This window comes from Oratosquilla oratoria, chromosome 30 (genome assembly GCF_046742065.1).
Source record: "Oratosquilla oratoria isolate Oo_2021 chromosome 30, ASM4674206v1, whole genome shotgun sequence".
In the NCBI taxonomy this organism is placed as follows: Eukaryota; Metazoa; Arthropoda; class Malacostraca; order Stomatopoda; family Squillidae; genus Oratosquilla; species Oratosquilla oratoria.
In genome coordinates, this window is record NC_134806.1 from 27,771,741 (window position 1) to 27,793,137 (window position 21,397).

Sequence of the window (21,397 nt, forward strand, 5' to 3'; positions counted from 1 at the left end):
GTTTGTCAAATCGTGGAATAATTGTGGTAAGGCTGCATTTCGTATCATGCCCGGGGTAAGTTTGTTCCTCGACTTAATTTTTATACGAGTCAGAGTCGGGAAACCATGCTTGCAAAGGTGTGTTGTTACATATACATTGTCCAGACACCGAAGCGAAAGGAAGTGCTGTGTTGAGCACGTCTATCTAGCGGTTTTGTTGCCGACAACAAAGGAAACCAGTTGTTATTGTGCGGGATGGGTGAACTATGGTACTCGTATGACCGGTAAAAGTTTTTCCAGTTTTTCCAGTTCTTAAGATAAGTATAGTTTTTGGCAAAATGGAGAAAGATAAAGAAGAAAGAATAACAAATGAACCAACAGAAAGAGGATTAGACATAAGTATAGTGGAAAGTCCTAGAGGTGTCATCCCCAAACGCCCTTGTGTAATTGATACTCCAAGGAAAATCTAAAGGTGGGAAAGTAACTTTTTCTCAGGGCTTCAAAGAAACCCAGGTGAAATAGGAAAAAGCTTAGATATAGATAGAGAAATTAGATATAGTAATGCACTATGAAACCGTGAAACAAATTATTTAATGGAAGAAATTATAGATTTAAAATTGGACTACCGAGCTGAACAAGAATTGATTACTTTGCGTAACAGTAACGAGCAGATGATCAAAGAACTAAGTGACCTAAAGACCGAAATTGAAATCCTGAAAAGAGAAAGTGAGAGAACGAAAAATGAAGACAAAAATAAAAATGATGAACTGAAAAAGGAGGTCAAAGAGCAATTACAAGTAGTGACCGGAAAGGTGGAAGAGTCAATCAAAGAAACAGACCTCATTGAAATAAAAAATCAATGGAAACAAGAACAGGAAAATAAAAAAGTGTCTTTTAGAGAAATAGTACAAAAGCAGATGGAGGAAAACACAAAAGAAACAGTTATGAAAGTAATTAAAGAAAAGGAAAATTGGGTGAGAGATACAGTTGACAAAGGTAAGTGCATTGTGGTCCATGGTATCCAGGAAAAACACAATATGTATAGATACCAGAGAGAAAAGGAGAAGGAAATAGCTAAGGAGATTCTGAAAGAAATACAGGATGAAGGGCAAAATTTTGATAAAGAAATCAATGAAAACCATAGGATAGGCAAATACTCAAAAGATAAAAAACATAGACCTCTGATAGACCCAAATGATAGCCAAGGAGGTATTATCTAAAGCAGTTAAACTGGCAAACAGCAAGAAATTCAAACATATGATACAAAAGGAAATGAGTGATGAGGAAAAAGAGAAAGACAAAGCTCTCAGAATTGAAGCCAATGATAGAAATGAGAAGAGAACAGAGACAGAAAAAAAATGAGGTTTTTTGGAGAGTGCCGGACTTGAGACTGAAAAAATGGTACATCAGAAAAATGGAAATTTAAACCCAAAAAGAAAAGAAAATAAGAGACTAAAAGTGGCATACACAAATATCGATGGCATGATCTCAGGAATCAATGAACTAAATGTTTACCTAGAAACAGAAAAACCTGACATCATGGGAATAGTAGCGACAAAATTGAAAGTACTTCTATCAACAAGCATAGTAGGACATGGTCTATACAACCACTGGGTGAAAAATAGAACAGAAAAGCAGGGAGGAGGTGTCATGATATTGACCAAAAAGGGACTAAATGTAACAAAGATTATTGAAGGCAAAGGCAATATAGAATTAATTATGATCAAAATTGCTAACAAAAAGATGAAAAGCAAAAAATTTATAGCAGTGTATGTACCACCAAAAACATGTGTGGTCGGACAGCGAACATTCCAAATTATTGGAAGACACAATGATTGTGCTAAACGAGTTACTGAAAGAGGGTGGAAACATAGTAATCATGGGCGATTTTAATGCAAAAGACATAGTCTGGGAAGAAATGATAGTTAAAGGGGGAGATGAACTTTGGAGCAATATTCTACTGGATATGGCCATTGAATACACCCTAACACAATGGGTTATAAAAAATACTAGATATAGAAACAATGAAGAACCATCAAAACTAGAGTTAATATTTACTTCTGAACCAGATATTGAGAACAAAATGGGAATATAAAACACCAATTGGAAAGAGTAACCATATACTAATAGTTAGAATTAAAAGAACAGAACAATGTAGACAGGAATGACAAACACGGAGAAGGAAGATTAATGTACAACAAAACTGATTTTGTGAAACTAAGAAAAAAATTCCAAAACACAGACTGGGATGAATTCTCTAAAGAGGAAACAAAGATGGAAGACAATGGGACATATTCAAAGAATAGTACAAGGAAGAAATTAACAAATATTTACCAAAAAAGAAACAAAAAGAGATTTACATAGTGTTGGTTGAACAAAAGGTGTAGTGAGGCTAGAGACAGAAGAGACAAAGCCTGGAAAAAATGGAAAAAGGATAAAAAAAAAAAAAATCCAAATGACACACATAAAAAACTTAGGAACGAATATGTGAATATACGCAGGAAAGAAAAAAGAAATTATGAAAAATATTATAAACAAATGTAAGAATCAGCCCAATTTCTTTTACAGATCTATAAATGAAAAACTAAAGGATAAACATGAAATAGTGAAATAACATGAAGGAGATAAAGAATATATAGATGACGCAGAGATGGCAGAAGTTATGATCAGATGTTTTAGATCGGTTTTTACAATTGAGAGCTCACAATCGTGGGAAGATGGACAACAAGAAAGATCACCCAAGATGAAAGAAATAAAGGTAACACAAAAAGAAATGAGAAACCAGATAAGAACCTAGATGTCAGGAAATCGCATGGACTAGATGGAATTGCAAATTGGATACTGAAAGAGTGTATAGATGAACTGACAGATAAACTATACAAGATAATTGACTTTCACTCAAAGAGGGAAAGGTGCTGCAAGATTGGAAAGATGCAAACATAGCACCAATATATAAAGGAGGAAATAGGGAAGATCCTACAAACTTCAGACCAGTATCCCTTACAAGCACAGTAGCAAAAATATGCGAAAAGGTCATCAGAAACAAATGGACCAAACACTAGGAAGAAAATAAAATAATAAACCCCAAACAATTTGGCTTTAAAATGGAAGATCATGCACCACGAACCTAATCTGCTTTTACTTGAGATTGAGATAATACAAGAAAGAGATGGCTGGGCAGATTGCATATTTTTTGATTTGCAGAAGGCATTTGACAAAGTACCACACAAAACATTAAATAGAAAAATTGAAATAATAGGAATACAAGGTAAACTGCTGGAATGGATGAAGGATTTCTTAACTGGGAGAAAAAGGAGAGTGGTACTTAGAGACAATAATTTGAACTGGGAAGATGTGAAAAGTGGCATCCCACAAGGCTATGTATGGGCTCCTTTAATGTTTGCCATATATATAAATGATATGGATGAGGGAGTAAACTGTTATATGAACTTCTTTGTTGATGCCAAATTAATCAAGAGAGTAAGAACAGAAGAAGATTGCGTATCGGTACAAGAAGAGCTAGACAAAATATGGGAATGGAGTCGGAAAAGTGAGATTAATTTCAACATTAAAAAATGTAGCATAATGGAATTTGGAAAAAGTAAAAAAAATAGAGTATCGGGACAGTACAAAATTGGAAACAGAAGTCAAAAAAGTAAATTCAGAAAGGGACTTGGGAGTAATCATCTCAAGTGACTTGACACCTGATAAACATGTCAATAAATTATTTGGAGAGACTTATAACTTATTGAGGTCAATGAAAGTGGCCTTCGACTACATAGATGAGATGGTTAAGAAAATAGTTGTTACACTGATAATGCCTGAACTGGAATATGCTGCAACACTATGGGCACCTAGCACAAAGAAGAACATAAGAAAGTTGGAAAGAATATAAAGAGCAGTGACAAAGTTGGTGCCTACACTGACAAACCTGACATACGAACAAAGATTGGAAAAATTACATCTGTCATCACTGGAACAGAGAAGAGAAAGAGGCAATTTGTTGACCATTTTCAGAATTATGAAAGGGATGGAAATTCTCGACAGAGACGACTTATTAAAGTGGGACAGAAGAGAAACAAGAGGACATGAAAAGAAACTAAAGAAAGACAGCTACAGAAGAGACCTGAAAAAGAATAGCTTCCCACATAGAGTGATTGATGTGTGGAACAAACTGAACGGAGAAACAGTGAATGCCAAAACTATACATGATTTTAAGAATAAACTGGATGTGGAGAGATATGAAAACGGGTCACTACGAGCATAGCTCTCGTCCCGTAAAATACAACTAGGTAAATACAACTAGGTAAAAAATATGGGAGCAACATTTTCACTGCCTCAACTCCTACAATAGACTTCTCTTTCTTTTCCTAAACCCAGAATTCAGAGATACTTCCTTGAAGAAGTCCTTCAACACCTTTTCATTTTGAACCTTAATAAGTTGCTTTGGGAGTCGTGGAATGTTTTCTGGCAGGTCTTTGACATTTATGTTGTAAGGATTTCTCACCCATGACTGGGCTTGAATGTGTTCTTCTGGAATTCACCTGTCAACCTCTGCCATTAGCTCAGTCAAGTGTGGTACAATAAAACTTTTGGTACCATCCTGAAATGTCTCCTCCCATGTCTAGAAATTCTGCCACAGTTGAAAATGCTGCAAATTTCCATCACTTCACATTTCTTAGCCACATTTTTAGTTTGCAATTGTCTGGTTCTGGCCTTGCATGCTGATATATAGATTGTTGAGTGCACCAAATATGTCACATGAAATACCCCACTTGTAGGAGCCACATCTTGTTCATCAGTTTTCACTAAGCTGCATTTCTTTTCAGTCAGGAAAATTTCCAACTCATCCCAAAGATCCAGTAGTCATCATTGTACTTTTCCTCCTGAAAGCCATCTGATGTTTGAGTGGAAGAGGTGATGCTTGTGTTCTGCATTAAAATTGGCACATAACTGCTCAAACAACTAAGTATTCAGTGCACTAATTTTAATGTAGTTGACAATTTGAATTGCTTCATTCATCACTTCATTCAGGTGTTGACCAACCAGATTTTCACAATGGGATTAACCCCCACCCCCTCCCCCCAAGTGTTGTGAAGCCTTTTCATGCCCCAAGCATCGCTGGTACTCCATCAGAACAAATGCTGAAGCAGTCTGTCCATGAAAGTTCCTCTTTCAAGAACTGGTCAACCATTTGAAAAATATCTTCTCCCATAGTGGTTGTTGGCAGTGAACAACAAAAGAGAAACTCCTCTAGATCTGCTGGTCCCTCATACTTGAAATAATCTAACAGCTGGGTGTTATCACTTGTGTTTGTTGACTCATCTAGGTGCAAGCTAAATGTTCTCTTGCCCTTTATGCAAACTACCACTTGATGTTTGACATCAAGTGACAAGTCCACTATTCTCCTGCATACAGTGTCATTTGACAATGGGATAGTTTCCAGTTTTCTTGCTACGTCTTCTCCACACACGGTTTTTACCATGTCAATGGCTACATGCTTGTCAAGATGTTCTCCAATAGTGTGGGGTGCTTTCTTCTTTGAAATTCTCCATGTAACCTTATATGATGCCAATGTGGCTTGCTTCAAAGCCACTACTGCTGGATTGTCAGGGGCCTCAAACCTTTGTCGTTTGAGAGCAGTTTCTTTCCTCTCAAAAAAAGCTCCTTCTTGGAGAGCATCTTGATGGTGCTTTGAAGTCAGTTGTCTTTCAACTTGTTAGATTTCAATGACTTGTTTGACAGAACTTCACAGCAGATAACACACTGGGTCTTGATGATTCCATGATCAACAATGCTTGCTTGTGAATCCAAAGTCCAGGAAGGAATCCTCGTATGATTGTTTCTCCATTCTGGGGTTGGGGGGAGACCTTGTAATTTACAAATATTTCATATACCAATGGCTTTTTCCCCTTACAAGGGAGGTAACCAAAGTCAAAAGTATAAATCCACTCCCACCCATTTCATCCCCACATACTCTACTCCCATTCATCACCCTTCCTCCCTCTTTTCTTGGCTCCTGGATGATAGGTCATCCCTGCATCTCACCCACTGCTGTGTCAGAAGCAATGTAGCAAGACACAGCACATTCACAGGAAGGCCTCTTCATTTAATTGGTGATCCCCCTTCGCTGTCCCCTCATACAGAAAAAGAGAAAATGGGGTCGCATCAAAATATCATTCACACATACTCCCTCACTCCCATACCTTAACCACTCCCTTCCATGCATCACAGCATCATCTATACATAACCATTCTCTACTCGCCCCTATTTTCTCTCTTTTCCCTTCCTCAACAGACATTTCCCTCTTTCTCCTTTCTCAACAGACATTTCCCTCTCTCTCAGTGCCGTTTTTACTCTATCCATATCATCCTTGGTCACCCTGTAATGTTCATTCCTGCACCTCTGCCTTCCACACCTTGTTTACTAATCTTCACTCATTATTTCCATGTGTCCAAATTATTCTAACACTCATCAGCCCTATCTCCCAACTCCCTTTCCACCCTGGCTCTCCTCCTCACCTCCTCGTTTCTCACTGTATCCAACCTAGTAACCCTTACCATATATCTCAGGCATTTCATCTCAAACACTATAGACACCCAGTACCAAAAAAAGTATAAAAAAATAAGAAAGAATTCAAAGAGCAACAACAAAACTGGCACCAACTCTTTCCAAAATGACATGAACAAAGACTGTCAAAATTGGAATTACCAACTCAGGAACAAAGAAGGGAAAGAGGAGGCCTACTAATTATCTGTAGAATTATTAAGGGAATGGAAATCTTAGATAGAATGATTTATTGAAATGGGACAATGGAAAAACAAGACATGAAAAGAAACTCAAAGATAATTACAGAAGAGATCTGAAAAAAAAAAAAAATTGCTTTCCACACAGTGATAGATACTTGGAACAAATTAGACAAAGAAACAGTGTGTGCAAACACTATTCAAGATTTTAAGAAAAAACTTGATGCTGAGAGATACAAAGATGGGTCACCACGAGCATAGCTCTCTTCCCGTATAATAAAATTAGGTAAATAAAAAGATGTTTTGGAAAGAAATTAAGAGAGGAAGAGGAGGCGAATCAAGTAGAGAAGAAAAGGTTAAAGGTGCAGATGGAGAGATGATAGTGGAAGAGAAGGCAGTAAGGGGAAGATGGGCAGAAGGCAGTAAGGGGAAGATGGGCAGAATATTTTAGGGAGTTGCTAAATGTGAAGGAGAATAGGGAGGGAAAGATAACTGCAGTGGGAAATGCTAAGAAAATGAGAGTGATGAGTGAGGAAAATGGAGGAGAAATAAGGAAGGATGAAGTGAAGGCAGTTGTTAAGATGATGAAAGCAGGTAAGGCACCTGGTCTGGATGGATGCCATGCGGAATGTCTAAGAAAAGGAGGTACAGTGATGGTGGACTGGCTGGTGAGGTTATTTAATGTTTGCTGGAGAGAGGGTAGAGTGCCAGAGGACTGGAGGAGTGCCTGTATAGTTCCTCTTTACAAGGGAAAAGGGGACAAGTGTGAATGTAGTAGTTTCAGAGGGATTAGCTTGTTAAGTGTAGTTGGGAAGGCTTATGGGAGGATCTTGATTGAGAGGATTAGAAGAGGAACAGAGGGAGTAATTGGTGAGGAACAGTGTGGATTTAGGATGGGTAGAGGTTGTGTAGATCAGATTTTTGTGGTAAGACAGATATGTGAGAAAGCTATAGGAAAGGGGAAGGATGCTTTTTGGGCTTTTATGGATCTGGAAAAGGCTTACGATAGGGTAGACAGAAAGCCACTGTGGGAGGTTATGCAGATATACGGGATAGGAGGAAAGCTAGGAGCTGTCAAGAGTTTTTATGAGAGTAGTAGAGCATGTGTCAGGATTAGAAATGGAGAGAGTGAGTGGTTCAAGGTAAAGGTGGGACTTCGTCAAGGATGCGTTATGTCGCCCTGGCTGTTCAACTTATACATGGATGGGGTAGTGCGAGAGGTAAATGCAAGGGTAGTGGGTCAGGGATTGGAGATGGTTAAAGAAAATGGAGAAAAGTGGGAGGTGAGCCAGCTGTTGTTTGTGGACGACACTGCGCTTGTGGCAGGATCGGAGGAGGGATTGAGGAAGTTGGTGACAGAGTTTGGGAGAGTGTGTGATAGATGAAAGCTAAAGATAAATGCGGGTAAAAGTAAAGGTGATGAGATGTACAAGGGGTGAAAGTGGCAGTAGACTGGAAGTGAGCATTAACCTCTTCAGTACGGGCCAAAATTTCGCGGGCAGCATTATCTGCCAGACGTATGATGTGTCGTAATAATACTTGCATCATAAAATATAGTCACCGCTTATATCGATTGTTCTCTCTTTCACCCGTGAATTTTGATAACCATAGAAAATGTGATGAAGACAGTTTAGAGAGTATGTCATTACGCAGGGGCAACTACAATAAATATAATCAAGACGCTGATATGGCAGCCTTGCATATCCACTTGCTCCTCATGCCGCCTACGTATGCGGCACCGTATGGAAGGGGTTAAGGGAGAGCAACTGGAGGAAGTGGATAGTTTTAGATACTTGGGTGCAAATGTGGCAGGAAAAGGTGGAGTGAAGGTGGAGGTAGAATGTAGATTGAGAGAAGCGAGTAAATGCCTTGGTGGATTAAAAAGTGTAATGAGGAATAGACATTTGGGAATGGATGCAAAGAGGAGACTGTATGAAGGAGTTATTGTGCCAACAGCACTGTATGGGGCAGAAATGTGGAACATAAGAGAGGAAGAGAGGAGTTTGAATGTGTTTGAGATGAGGTGTGTGAGAAGTATGATGGGGGTTACTAGGCTAGATAGAGTGAGAAATGAGGAGGTGAGGAGGAGAACAGTGGTGGAAAGGGAGTTGGGAGATAGGGTTGATGAAAGAGTATTAGGATGGTTTGGACACATGGAAAGAATGAGTGAAGAAAGACTAGTAAAAGAGGTATGGAAGGCAGATGTGGAGGGAGTGAACATGAGGGGACGTCCCAGGATGAGGTGGATGGATGGGGTGAAGGGGGCTTTGGGGAAGAGGGGAATGTCTGTTGAGGAAGGACGGGAGAGGACAGAAGACGGGTGAATGGAGAATGGTTGTATATGAATGATGTTGTGATGCATGAGGTGGAATGGGTGGGGGGATGGGGGGTGAGGTAGTATGTGTGAGCAAAATTTGACGCAGTCCGAAGTGATTTCTCCCCGTTTTTTCCTTTCATGCAATGGGGGAACGGAGAGGGGGGGTCGCCGATTTAATGAAGCGGCCTTGCTGTGGATATGCTGCATCTTGCGACACTGCTTCTGACCCAGGGCAGTGGACAAGGTGCAGGGATGACCCGTCATCCAGGAGGTGCTAAGATAAAAGGGAGGGTGGAGGGGTGTAGAGTGTATTCAGGGATGGAATGGGTGGAAATTTTTGTATGCCTTTTCCTTTTTGGCTACCTCCCTTGTAATGGGGAAAAAGCCTTGGTATATGTATGTATGTATGTACAACTAGGTAAAAGTAAATACATATAAACTCTTTCTTCCTCTTATGTTCTGTGTTTCTACCCCATACAGTGCTGTTGGCACAGTCACCCTTTCATACAATCTCCTCTTGCCATCCATTCCCAAATGTCTATTTCTCATTACACTTTTTAATCCCCCAAGGCATTTTTTATTTGATTCTCTCAAACTACATTCGACCTCCACCTCCACTTCTCCCTTTCCTGCCACATCCACACCCAAGTATTTAAAATTATCCACTTCCTCCAGTCTCTCCGTTTATACACACTTCCAAATTGCTGACATCCTCACCCCTTTTACATCTCATTGCCTTACTTTTACCCACATTTATCTTCAACTTTCTTCTTTTGCACACCTTCCCAAATTCCATCACTAACTTCGTTAATCCCTCCTCTGATCCTGCTGCAACTGCAGTGTTTACAGCAAACAACAGCAGGCTTATTTCCCTTTTTTCTCCATTTTCATTAACCATCTCCAATTCCTGATGCATTACCCTTGCATTTACCTCTTGCACCACCCCATCCATTCATAAATTCAACTGCCATGGAAATATAACACATCCCTGGCAAAGTCCCATCTTTACCTCAAACCACTCACTCTCTCCATTTTTAATTCTAACACAGGCTCTACTACTGTCATAAAAACTCTTGATTGCTCTTAACAGCAAATATCTGCTCCCACAGTACCTTCCTGTCTACCCAGTAATAAGCCTTTTCCAAATCCATAAAAACCCAAAAATATCCTTAGCTTTTCCTAAAACTTTCTTACATATCTGTCTTACCAAAAAAATCTGATCCATGCAACCCCTACCTGTCAAAAACCCACACTGTTCCTCACCAATTACTCCCTCTGTTCCTCTCCTAATTCTCTCAAACAAAACCCTCCCATAAGCCTTCCCATCTATACTCAACCAACTGATCCCAGTGAAACTACTACACTCACACTTGTCCCCATTTCCCTTGTAAAGCAGAACTGTACAGGCACTCCTCCAGTCCTCTGTCACTCTACCCTCTTTTAGACCAACATTAAACAAACTCAGCAGCGTCCACCATCACTGTACCTCCTTTTTTAGACATTCCGCATGACACCCATCCAACCCAAGTGCCTTACCTGCTTTCATCATTTTTATAACTGCTTTCACCTCATCTTTTTTATTTCACCTCCATTTTCCTCATTGATCACTCATTTTCTTAGCACTTCCTACTGCAACTACCTTTCCCTCCTAATCCTCCTTGGCATTTAGCAACTACCTAAATTATTTTGCCCATTTTCCTCTTACTGCCTTCTCTTCCATTATCATCTCTCCATTTGCACCTTTTACCTTTTCTTCTCAACTTGATTTCTCTCCTCTTCCTATCTTGATTTCCTTCCTAAACATCTTTTTATTACCAAAATAAATTTCATACACTTACCCCATTTCACATCTACTCTCCTCTTTGCCTCCTTTATCTTACGTTTTACTTTTCTTTGTACCTCTCGTATGATTCATTCTATTTTGCAACCAATCTGTGAATGCTCATTTCTTCTCTTCTGCAGCCTCCTTTGCATGCTTGTTTCATCTCTTCTACAACCATTTTTACTTTGTCATACCATTAGTCACTACCCTTCAATTTTTTCCCTTCCTCCTTGTTACACACACCATCATTGCATACCTACCTCAGGACTCCCTCCCTGAAACATCCCCATTCCTCCTCCACTCCTAGTTCTATTCTATCCTTCACTCCCAGTCTTCTCTCAGCTTCTTGTACTCCTTTTCTTTCTTATTTAAGTATTTTACTCTAAGCACCTCCCTACTTTCTGTCCTTTTCCTTTCTCCATCTATCCTCCACTGTCAACCTACCTTCCACCAAAACATTATCTAATATTCCCCCACTATTTCCCCTAAGAATGTGTGCATCCAAAACTCTTCCTACTTTTCTCCTGGTTACCACTACATAGTCCATTAAAGCCTTATCCACCACCCTTTCCCATGTGTACTTATGCTTGACTTTCTTCCTAAACACTGTATTTGCTATCATCAACTCTCTAGACACATCTCCATCATCTCCACTACAATTGTTTACTGGAACTCCACATTTCCTGACCATCCCATCTAATGGTTAACCACTTGCCCAGCAAGGACGAGTAAACTCTTCATCACCTAATTTTGAGTGCAATGAGTAAATTCATCCAAACACAATATTTAAAAAACAGACATAGACAAATATAATTGTTGAATTAGGGTCCTTCTCAGCAGTCATCAAGTATACTCAGTGAATCATGTGTCTGGTAGCTGTCTCTTCCACCCCGAGATGCATTTGTTAGTGATAAGGTATCGGTCAAAGAAAGCAGACCCATCACTTTTGAGCACATACACTGTTTTATATATATATTATGCCCAGATGTAGAGCTTAAATGAGAATAAATATGAAACTTCAATTAAGAGCTTGGATACATCAGATGAGAGTGCAAGTTCATCTGATGATGGCTATTCTCTCTCAGGTGAGGAGGATTTATGACATTGATGTTGGCATGATGTTTTGCAACAATGTATGCCTCCTCCATTACACATATTCACTGGAAATCCTGGATTATCAATTGTAAAATAAGGTATAAAAAAGAGTAAAATAGATGTGTAATGTCCCTTTACTTTTGATTCTAAAGTTGGGAAAAAGACAAAAAAGAAGCAAGTTATCTTATTTATGCTGGAAATGGTATCGTCAAAATAAAATTTCAAGTAAAATATTGGTAATAGATAAAAATAGATAATTTCCATAATCAGTATGAAAAATATTACAAAAAGATGCAATAATTTTTTTTTTTTTTTTTTTCTCTCTCTAAAAAAATGAAATGTTTCCTCAGAAAATAGTTGCCAGACAAGGGGTTAATCTCATACCCTAGCATTGAAATCTCCCAATACCACTACATACACATTTCTCCCTTAACACTCCATACACTCGTTTAAATCTATCCAAAAAGTCTCCCTTTCCTTTACACTCTTCTCGCTGCTAATCTTTCTTCACTCCTTGGAGATCATCTTGAGGGTGTTTTGAAGTCAGATGTCTTTTCAACTTGTTAGGTTTCAGGGACTTGTTTGACAGAACTTCACAGCAGATAACACACTAAGGTTTGATGATTCATCTATTGGTTCATCTCCTACTCTAGTATTGAAAACTAGTAATATTGGCACTTAAAGACTATTTCCCATCCCAATTTCATTTTTGCCCACATTATCCTCAAAGCTGTGTGCTGGTGGAGTAGTCCTGTTTGAATCCATGATGGTTTGGGATGGTGGGTGGTTTAATTGTTTTGCTACTAATCTTTTCATCGGCTTGGATATTGTCTATGGGAAAAAAAATTAAACCCACCCCACCTATGAAGCAGTTGGAGCAAACAAGGGAAAATACAATTACCAAAATAGCAATGCAACATCACCTCCTTTCCCAGTTTCACCATCCACATTAACCTTGAAGAAACTTCTTTCCACTTCATCACACATTTACCCATCTCATACAAATACATACTGGTACATAAAAGTGTATATTTATCTTGTATTACCTTTTATTTTATTGTCATTATTATTGTTATTATGAAGTGGCCTTGCTGAGGATGTGCTGTTTCTTGTTGCATTGCTTCTGACCCAGGGCAGTGGGCAAGATGCAGGGATGACCTGTCATCTAGGAGGAGCCAAAAAATGAGGGTGGGAGGGATGGTGAATGGGAGTGGAGTATGTGGGGGATGAAATGGGTGTGAGTGGATTTATGCCTTTGACTTGTAAGGGGGAAAAAGCCCATGGTATGTATGTATTATTATTTAATTTTTTCTTTTGTTTGTTTATTTATTCTGTCTCTCTAAACAGAGTGGAGGGTTACACACTGTTGTGGCCAGTGGGCCTCAGCAGACCATCCAGCATCATCCAGTTTCCCATCCACAACAGTTCAACTTGATGTCTCCCACAGGTCAGGGATCATATCTCACTTAGCCAACTCAAGACTTTGATAGTTGCTATATTTGTCAGTAAACTTTTTATGTTAAATTGCATGAAGAAATAAGTAAAGTATGGTTATGAACTCATGATATGTACCATCATACTTAGTGGTATATACTGTGTTCATTGGAAAGTCTTTCTTAAAAACAATTTATTAGGTGTCAAGTTCTGGTATGATTTAATCTTTAAAGTGTATGATATAATTTTTAAGGTTGCATTTGAATATTGCAGGAAGTACATCAAGCCATATCTCACAAAGCCTTCAGTCCCCAACACCCTCCACACCCGGAACAACCCAACAGTTCTTCCCAGATGCTGCCCAGAGTGAGTATCAACTTGGCGTAGGTAAGGATCCACTTGTATCGTGTTCTGTTTCTTTCCTTAGTTCCATTTTTTTATGTTCAAAATGGCTTCCACATGTTCTGCCTGCAAGAGGCTGCCCAGCCATCCATGAGGAAAGCAGAAGATGGATGGAAGTCCCCACATCATCAATTGGGCCTCTGCAGAATCGAAGATGCAAAGCAACACAAGAACCACAACTCTACAAGGTGGTGTAGTCCCAAGGAGCTGGTGGTACCTGGTCTATAGATCAAGCCCTATAACTCACTCTATTTGCCAATTACCTTCCCATCTTTCTTGTTTTTTCACATAAGGAGATTAGTAACCTAGTGCCTGCCTTCCCACACCACCTAATAGCTGGAGACATTGAAACCAACTTGGGGCCCCATACACATGCCCAATAAACAGTAAGCAGGAACAAAAATGGAAGAACTAATATAGCAGATGGGAAAGAAAAAAAAAATTCAATCTTTCAGTAAAAGAATGTGGAGAACAATAAAAAAATGAAGTAGAATAAAATAAATAAACCCACCCCACCCATGAAACAGTTGGAGCAAACAAGGGAAAATACAATTACCAAAATAGCAATGCAACATCAACAAACACTTCTTCAAAAAAGTTTTAAATTTACTACTTCAAAAAATAGAAAAAAGTAATATAAAAGTAGATACAGATACTACCCCCTCCCTTTTCCAAGAAAAACATAGTACTGAAGAAGTTTAAAAACTCAAGCTGAAAGCTCAGATAAAATCCCAATAAAGCTCAAATGCAATAAAAGCCTTAACAAATTTCTTCAACCAATCCTGGTCATAAAGTAAGACTTCAGCTATCTGGAAAAGAATCCACATGATCCATACTAAAAACAAACCACCTAAAAGCCCTGCATCCCACTTACTAATATCACCTCAGTTGACCATATCCAAGCTGATGAAAAGATTTGCAGCAAAAGAAACCACTAAACTACCCACCATCCCAAATCATCATGGATTTAAACAGGGCTACTCTACCAGCACACTGCTCAATGTCTTCGAGGGTAATGTGGGTAAATGTGAAATTGGGATGGGAAATAGTCTTTTTTAAGTGCCTATATTACTAGTTACCTCTTGCACCAAGGTAAATGCAAGGGTAGTGGGTCAGGGATTGGAGATGATTATAGAAAATGGAAAAAAGTGGGAGATAAGCCAGTTGTTGTTTGCTGATGACACTGCACTTGTTGCAGGATCAGTGGAAGGTTTGAGAAAGTTAGTGACAGTTTGGGAGGGTGTGTGAAAGAAGAAAGTTGAAGATAAATGTGGGAGGATTCAGAGAGGAACAGATGGAGTAATTGGTGAGGAACAGTGTGGGTTTAGGACAGGTAGGGGTTGCGTAGATCAGATTTTTGTGGTAAGACATACGAGAGTGTGAAAAGTGTGCAAAAGAGGGAAGTTGAAGATAAATGTGTAAAAGGTAATGAAATGTACAAGGGAAGAAAGTGGCAGCAGACTGGAAGTGAGTATTAAGAGGGAGAGACTCGAGGAAGTGGGTAGTTTTAGATACTTTGGTGTGAATGTGGCAGGAAAGGGAGGAGTAGAGGTGGAGGTAGAATGTAGATTGAGAGAAGCAGGTAAATGCCTTGGGGGATTAAAAAGTGTAATGAGAAATAGACATTTGGGAATGGATGCTAAGAGGAGATTGTATGAAGGAGTGATTGTGCTGACAGCACTGTATGGGGTAGAAACATGGAACATACAGCAGGGGACAAAAACTTAGGTGCCAGAGTAAAAATAAAAAAAATCCTCAAATAACCTACATTATTAGGTACTTACCAGCTCTCTAGTACTTTGTTGGGCACCCCTTTCTCTTGATATATTCTTGGAGATGTTTAGAGACAGATGCTGCAAGATTTTGAAGCCACACAGGGTCCATATTCTTCCTTGATGGCTACCTCCAGCTTGGGGATCGATGAAGTGTCATGCTCACATAACTTATCTTTCATGAGTGCCCAGAGGTTCTCAATTGGGTTTAAATCAGGCAAATTACCTGGCAAGTCTTTTATATACTCCACATCACAGAATGTAAACCATTCGTTAATGGGATTAACAGTGTGGCATGATGCACCATCCTACATAAAGACACTGAATAAAACAGTCCTCCAAATGATCATTAATTAGTTCAAAATATTGGTCTGCATTCAGTAACATTTTTTGGTAGTATCACTAATGATCCCACACCATGGTAGTCAAAAAGCACCTCAAACCATTGGTGAATCAGGATGTTTTACAGTACTGTGTGTGAATTTTGAGTCCACAGGATCACTGCCAGGATGACAGTACACTTTGCCAAACAGTCCAGTAATGGTGAAAGTGGCTTCGTTACTCCACAACACATTTTTCCACTTCTACATCCCACTGTAAATATTTGCAGCAAAAAGCAACCCAGTTCTTTTTCTGTTTTATGGATACAAGTGGTTTCTTGAAAGCATTGTGGTGTGTGAATTGCAAATAATCATGCAAGTGGCGGCATTCTGTTCTCACAGACACATGACCAAGTAATTTAGGGTTCTTTTTGTGGACCATCCACCTGTCTCCTTGGTACCTTCAGAGTACGAGCATTAGTCTTCCTGGGCCTCCCTGTGGGCTTGTTCTGTAATGGCAGATTGGCTCCATCAGCATCACAAGTTTTCTTGGCCCACTGCTGCACACTACGCAGTGCCAGCCCCATTATGGTGGCTCATTGTTGCTTTTCCTGCCTTACACAATGCTGCAATGGCCGCTGCCTGGTCATGTGTCAACTGCTTCTCTTTGCCCATACCGTATCTACGGCCACAAAAACAATCTGAGATAAACCAATATCATGGGACATGCCAAAGATAAGTGCACAACACAACCACTTGCTACTGCTGTTCACAAGCGACTGAAGTGCCTCCGGATGATTGTGGGAGTAGCTTAGACCCTTCCCTAGCCACAGCATGTGTGCCAAGATATATAGCTGATTTAGAATGATATTACATGGGTATGACCATTTTTGGCCAGAAGCTTTGGCATGAGCCCTCTGGCGCATAAGTTTTTGTCCCAGACTGTAAGAGAGGAAGAGAGGAGTTTGAATGTGTTTGAGAAGTATGATAGGGGTTACTAGGCTGGGTAGAGTGAGAAATGAGGAGGTGAGGAGGAGAACCAGGGTGGAAAGGGAGTTGGGGAGGTGAGGAGGAGAACCAGGGTGGAAAGGGAGTTGGGAGATAGGGTGGAAAGGGAGTTGGGAGATAGGGTTGATGAAAGAGTATTGGGATAGTTTTAGACACATGTAAAGAATGAGTGAAAAAAGGTTAGTAAAAGAGGTGTGGAAGGCAGAGGTGGAAGGAGTGAACATGAGGGAGTGACCAAAGATGAGATGAATGGATGGGGTAAAATGGGCTTTGGGGAAGAGGGGAATGTCTGTTGAAGAAGGATGGGAGAGGACAGAAGATAAGGGTGAATGGAGAATGGTTGTGTATGAATGATGCTGTGATACATGAGGGGGAGTGGGTGGGGGATGGGGGGGTGAGGGAGTATGTGTGAAAAATAAATTGATGCAACCCAAAGGGATTTCTGTTTTCTTCATTTCTGCATGAGGGGATGGAGAGTGGGTCTTGCTGATTTAATGAAGTGGCCTTGCTGTTGATGTACTGTGTCTTGCAACACTGCTTCTGACCCAGGGTGGTGGGCGAGATGCAGGGATTACCCATCATCCAGGAGGAGCAAAGATAAGAGGGAGGGAAGGGGATGGATGGGAGTGGAGTATGTGGAGATGAAATGGGTGGGAGTGGATTTTATGCCTTTGTTTTTTGGCTACCTACCTTGTAAGGGGGAACAATCCTTTGGTATGTGTATGTTACTAGTTATCTCCAGGAAAAAATCATAGTGGAGATTTGTCTAGAGAGTTGATGATAGCTAACACATACATACATATACCAAGGCTTTTTCCCCCTTACAAGGGAGATAACCAAAAAACAATGGCATAAAAAACATTCCCACCCATTCCATCCCTAATATAATCCACTACCCTCTACCCCCTCTTATCTTGGTACCTCCTGGATGACGGGTCATCCCTGCATCTTGTCAATTGCCCTGGGTCAGAAGCAGTGTCGCAAGACACAGCACATCCACAGCAAGACCGCTTCATTAAATCGGTGACCCCCCTCTCCATCCCCCCATGCATAAAAGAAGACGGGGAGATATCCCTTCAGGCTGCGTCAAATTTTGATCACACATACTACCTCACCACCATCCCCCCGCCCATTCCACCTCATGCATCACAACATCATCCATATACAACCATTTTCCATTCACCCTTGTCTTCTGTCCTTCCTCAACAGATTCCCCTCTTCCCCAAAGCCCCTTTCACCCCATCCATCCATCTCAGCCTATGTCGCCCCCTCATGTTCACCCACTCCACATCTGCCTTCCATACCTCTTTTATTAGTCTTTCTTCACTCATTTTTTCCATGTGTCCAAACCATCCCAATACTCTTTCATCTACCCTATCTTCCAACTCCCTTTCCACCCCTGTTCTCCTCCTCACCTCCTCATTTCTCACTCTATCCAGCATTGTAACCCCTATCATAATCCTCAGACACCTCATCTCAAACACATTCAGACTCCTTCTCTCTTCCTCTCTTATGTTCCATGTTTCTGCCCCATACAGTGCTGTTGGCACAATCACTCCTTCATACAATCTCCTCTTAGCATCCATTCCCAAATATCTATTTCTCATTACACTTTTTAATCCAACAAGGCATTTACTCGCTTCTCTCATTCTATATTCTCCCTCCACCTCCACTCCTCCCTTTCCTGCCACATTCACACCCAAGTATCTAAAACTATCCACTTCCTCCAGTCACTCTCCCTTAATGCTCACTTCCAGTCTGCTGCCACTTTCACCCCTTGTACATCTCATCACCTTACTTTTACCCACATTTATCTTCAACTTTCTTCTTTCACACACTCTCCCAAACTCTGTCAACAACTTCCTCATTCCCTCCTCTGATCCTGCTACAAGCGCAATGTCATCTGCAAACAACAGCTGGCTCACCTCCGACTTTCCTCCATTTTCTTTAACCATCTCCAATCCCTGACCCACCACCCTTGCATTTACCTCTCACACCACCCCATCCATGTATAGATTGAACTGCCAGGACGACATAGCACATCCCTAACGAAGTCCCACCTTTACCTTGAACCACTCGCTCTCTACATTTCTAATCCTAACACATGCTCTACTACTCTCGTAAAAGCTTTCCTCCTATCCCATATATCTGCAAAACCTCCCACAGTGCCTTCCAGTCTACCCTGTCAATTTGGATTCATATAAGGAAGATCATTGTGAGAATAAACACCTTGTGAGATCGAAACCTTTATTGGTACTACGTTTTGCTTGTTACAGCTTTTTCAAGTACAGACATGACACACACTCTGAGCACATATAAGCCAACAGGGAAGGAACTGGGAGAGGTTATCAGGGAGGGGTGGGTGGTAGGTGGAGGGGGAGGAGGGGGACGGGTGGGACTTGGTGGAGACAAAGGATGACATTTCGGACAGTTTGTTGAAGTGGACTAAGGGGGACATTTCATACATTTATTTAATGCGGGTAACAGATGGATGATAGGAGGGGCGATGTTAAACATACCTCTGTTCTGCTCAATGGTTTTGAACAGAGGCATGTTTAACATCGGCCCTCCTATCATCCATCTGTTACCCGCATTAAATAAATGTATGAAATGTCCCCCTTAGTCCACTTCAACAAACTGTCCGAAATGTCATCCTTTGTCTCCACCAAGTCCCACCCGTCCCCCTCCTCCCCCTCCACCTACCACCCACCCCTCCCTGATAACCTCTCCCAGTTCCTTCCCTGTTGGCTTATATGTGCTCATATTGTGTGTCATGTCTGTACTTGAAAAAGCTGTAACAAGCGAAACGTAGTGCCAATAAAGGTTTCGATCTCACAAGGTGTTTATTCTCACAGTCTTGTCGGCTTTTGCCATTGTGATTCAAGGAAGATCATGGACAACAAACTTGATCTGCTTCCACTCAAGATTAATAGACATAATACAAGAGAGAGATGGTTGGGCAAACTGCCTTTCTGGACCTACAAAAGGCATTTGATAAGGTACCACACAATAAACTAATAAGGAAGATAGAGTCAATAGGTGGCATCAGAGGAAACTTATTGGAATGGATGAAAGACTTCCTGACTTACGGCAAATGAGAGTAGTAATTAGAGATAAATTCTCAAATTGGGAAAAAATTAAAAGTGGTGTCCTGCAGGGATCAGTACTGGCCCTGATCATGTTTGCTATATACATAAATGACATGGATAAAGGAGAAGAGTGTTATATGAATTTCTGTGCAGATGACACAAAAATACTAAAGAAAGTAAAAATTTAGGAGGATTGCAATTCATTACAACAAGACTTGGAAAATATCTGGAAATGGACTCAAAAGTGGAAAGTGAAATTCAATGTCAAAAAATGTAGTATAATGGAATTTGGAAAAAGTATAAACAATATCAAGAGATTATAAAATTGGTGAAGAAGAAGTCAAAAAAGTAAACTGAAAAAGACCTTGGAATGATGATCAGCAGACTTGACACCAGATAACCATATTAATAAAAAAGTCAGAGAAACCTACAATTTATTTAGGTCAATAAAAGTGGCATTTGCCTATTTGGACAAAGAAATTATAAAAAAAATTAATTAACTACACTAATAAGACTAAAACTCGAGTACGCAGCAACACTATGGACACCCAGTATCCTAAAGAATATAAAAAAAATTAGAAAGAATACAAAGAGCAACAACAAAACTGGCACCAACTCTTTCCAAAATGACATATGAACAAAGACTGTCCAAATTAGAATTACCAACTCTGGAACAAGGAAGGGAAAGAGGAGACCTACTATTTATAGAATAATGAAGGAAATGGAAATCTTAGATAAGAATGATTTATTGAAATGGGACGATGGAAAAACAAGAGGACACGAAAAGAAACTAAAAAAAGATAATTACAGAAGAGATCCGAAAAAAATAGCTTCCCACACAGAGTGATAGATACTTGGAACAAATTAGACAAAGAAACAGTGTGTGCAAACACTATTCAAGATTTTAAGAAAAAACTTGATGCTGAAAGATGCAAAGACGCGTCACTACGAGCATAGCTCCCTTCCCGTATAATACAACTAGGTAAATACATACATACATATACCATAGGCTTTTTCCCCCTTACACGGGGGGGTAGCCAAAAAGAAAAAGGCATAGAAACCACTCCCACCCATTCCATCCCCTACATATACCACTCCCCTCCACCCTCCTCCCTCCCTCTTATCTTGGCACCTCCTGGATGACGGGTCATCCCTGCTTCCTGTCCACTGCCCTGGGTCAGAAGAAGTATCGCAAGACACAGCACTTCCACAGCAAGGCTGCTTCATTAATTCGGCGACCCTCCCTCTCCATCCCCTCATGCAGAAAAGGAGAAGACGGGGAGAAATCCCCTTTGGGCTGCGTCAGATTTCTCATATGTACTTCCTCAACCCCCCATCCCCCACCCACTCCCCCTCATGCATCACATCATCTATACACAAACCTTCTCCATTCACCCCATCTTCTGTCCTCTC

General features: G+C 40.3%; 1 protein-coding gene across 4 annotated transcripts in view; it reads left to right on the plus strand.

The window, feature by feature from the left end:
* Positions 1 to 21,397, plus strand: part of Med (Smad/Smad4 homolog Medea) — a 200,086-nt gene that overhangs the window by 115,850 nt on the left and 62,839 nt on the right. For 3 of the 4 annotated variants that reach the window (XM_076212693.1, XM_076212692.1, XM_076212695.1), the window contains exons 6-7: positions 13,307 to 13,406; positions 13,667 to 13,780. In XM_076212693.1, coding sequence (XP_076068808.1) covers positions 13,307 to 13,406; positions 13,667 to 13,780 — 214 coding nt within the window. The remainder of the gene's footprint in view (positions 1 to 13,306; positions 13,407 to 13,666; positions 13,781 to 21,397) is intronic. The other variant, XM_076212694.1, reaches the window with a different exon arrangement.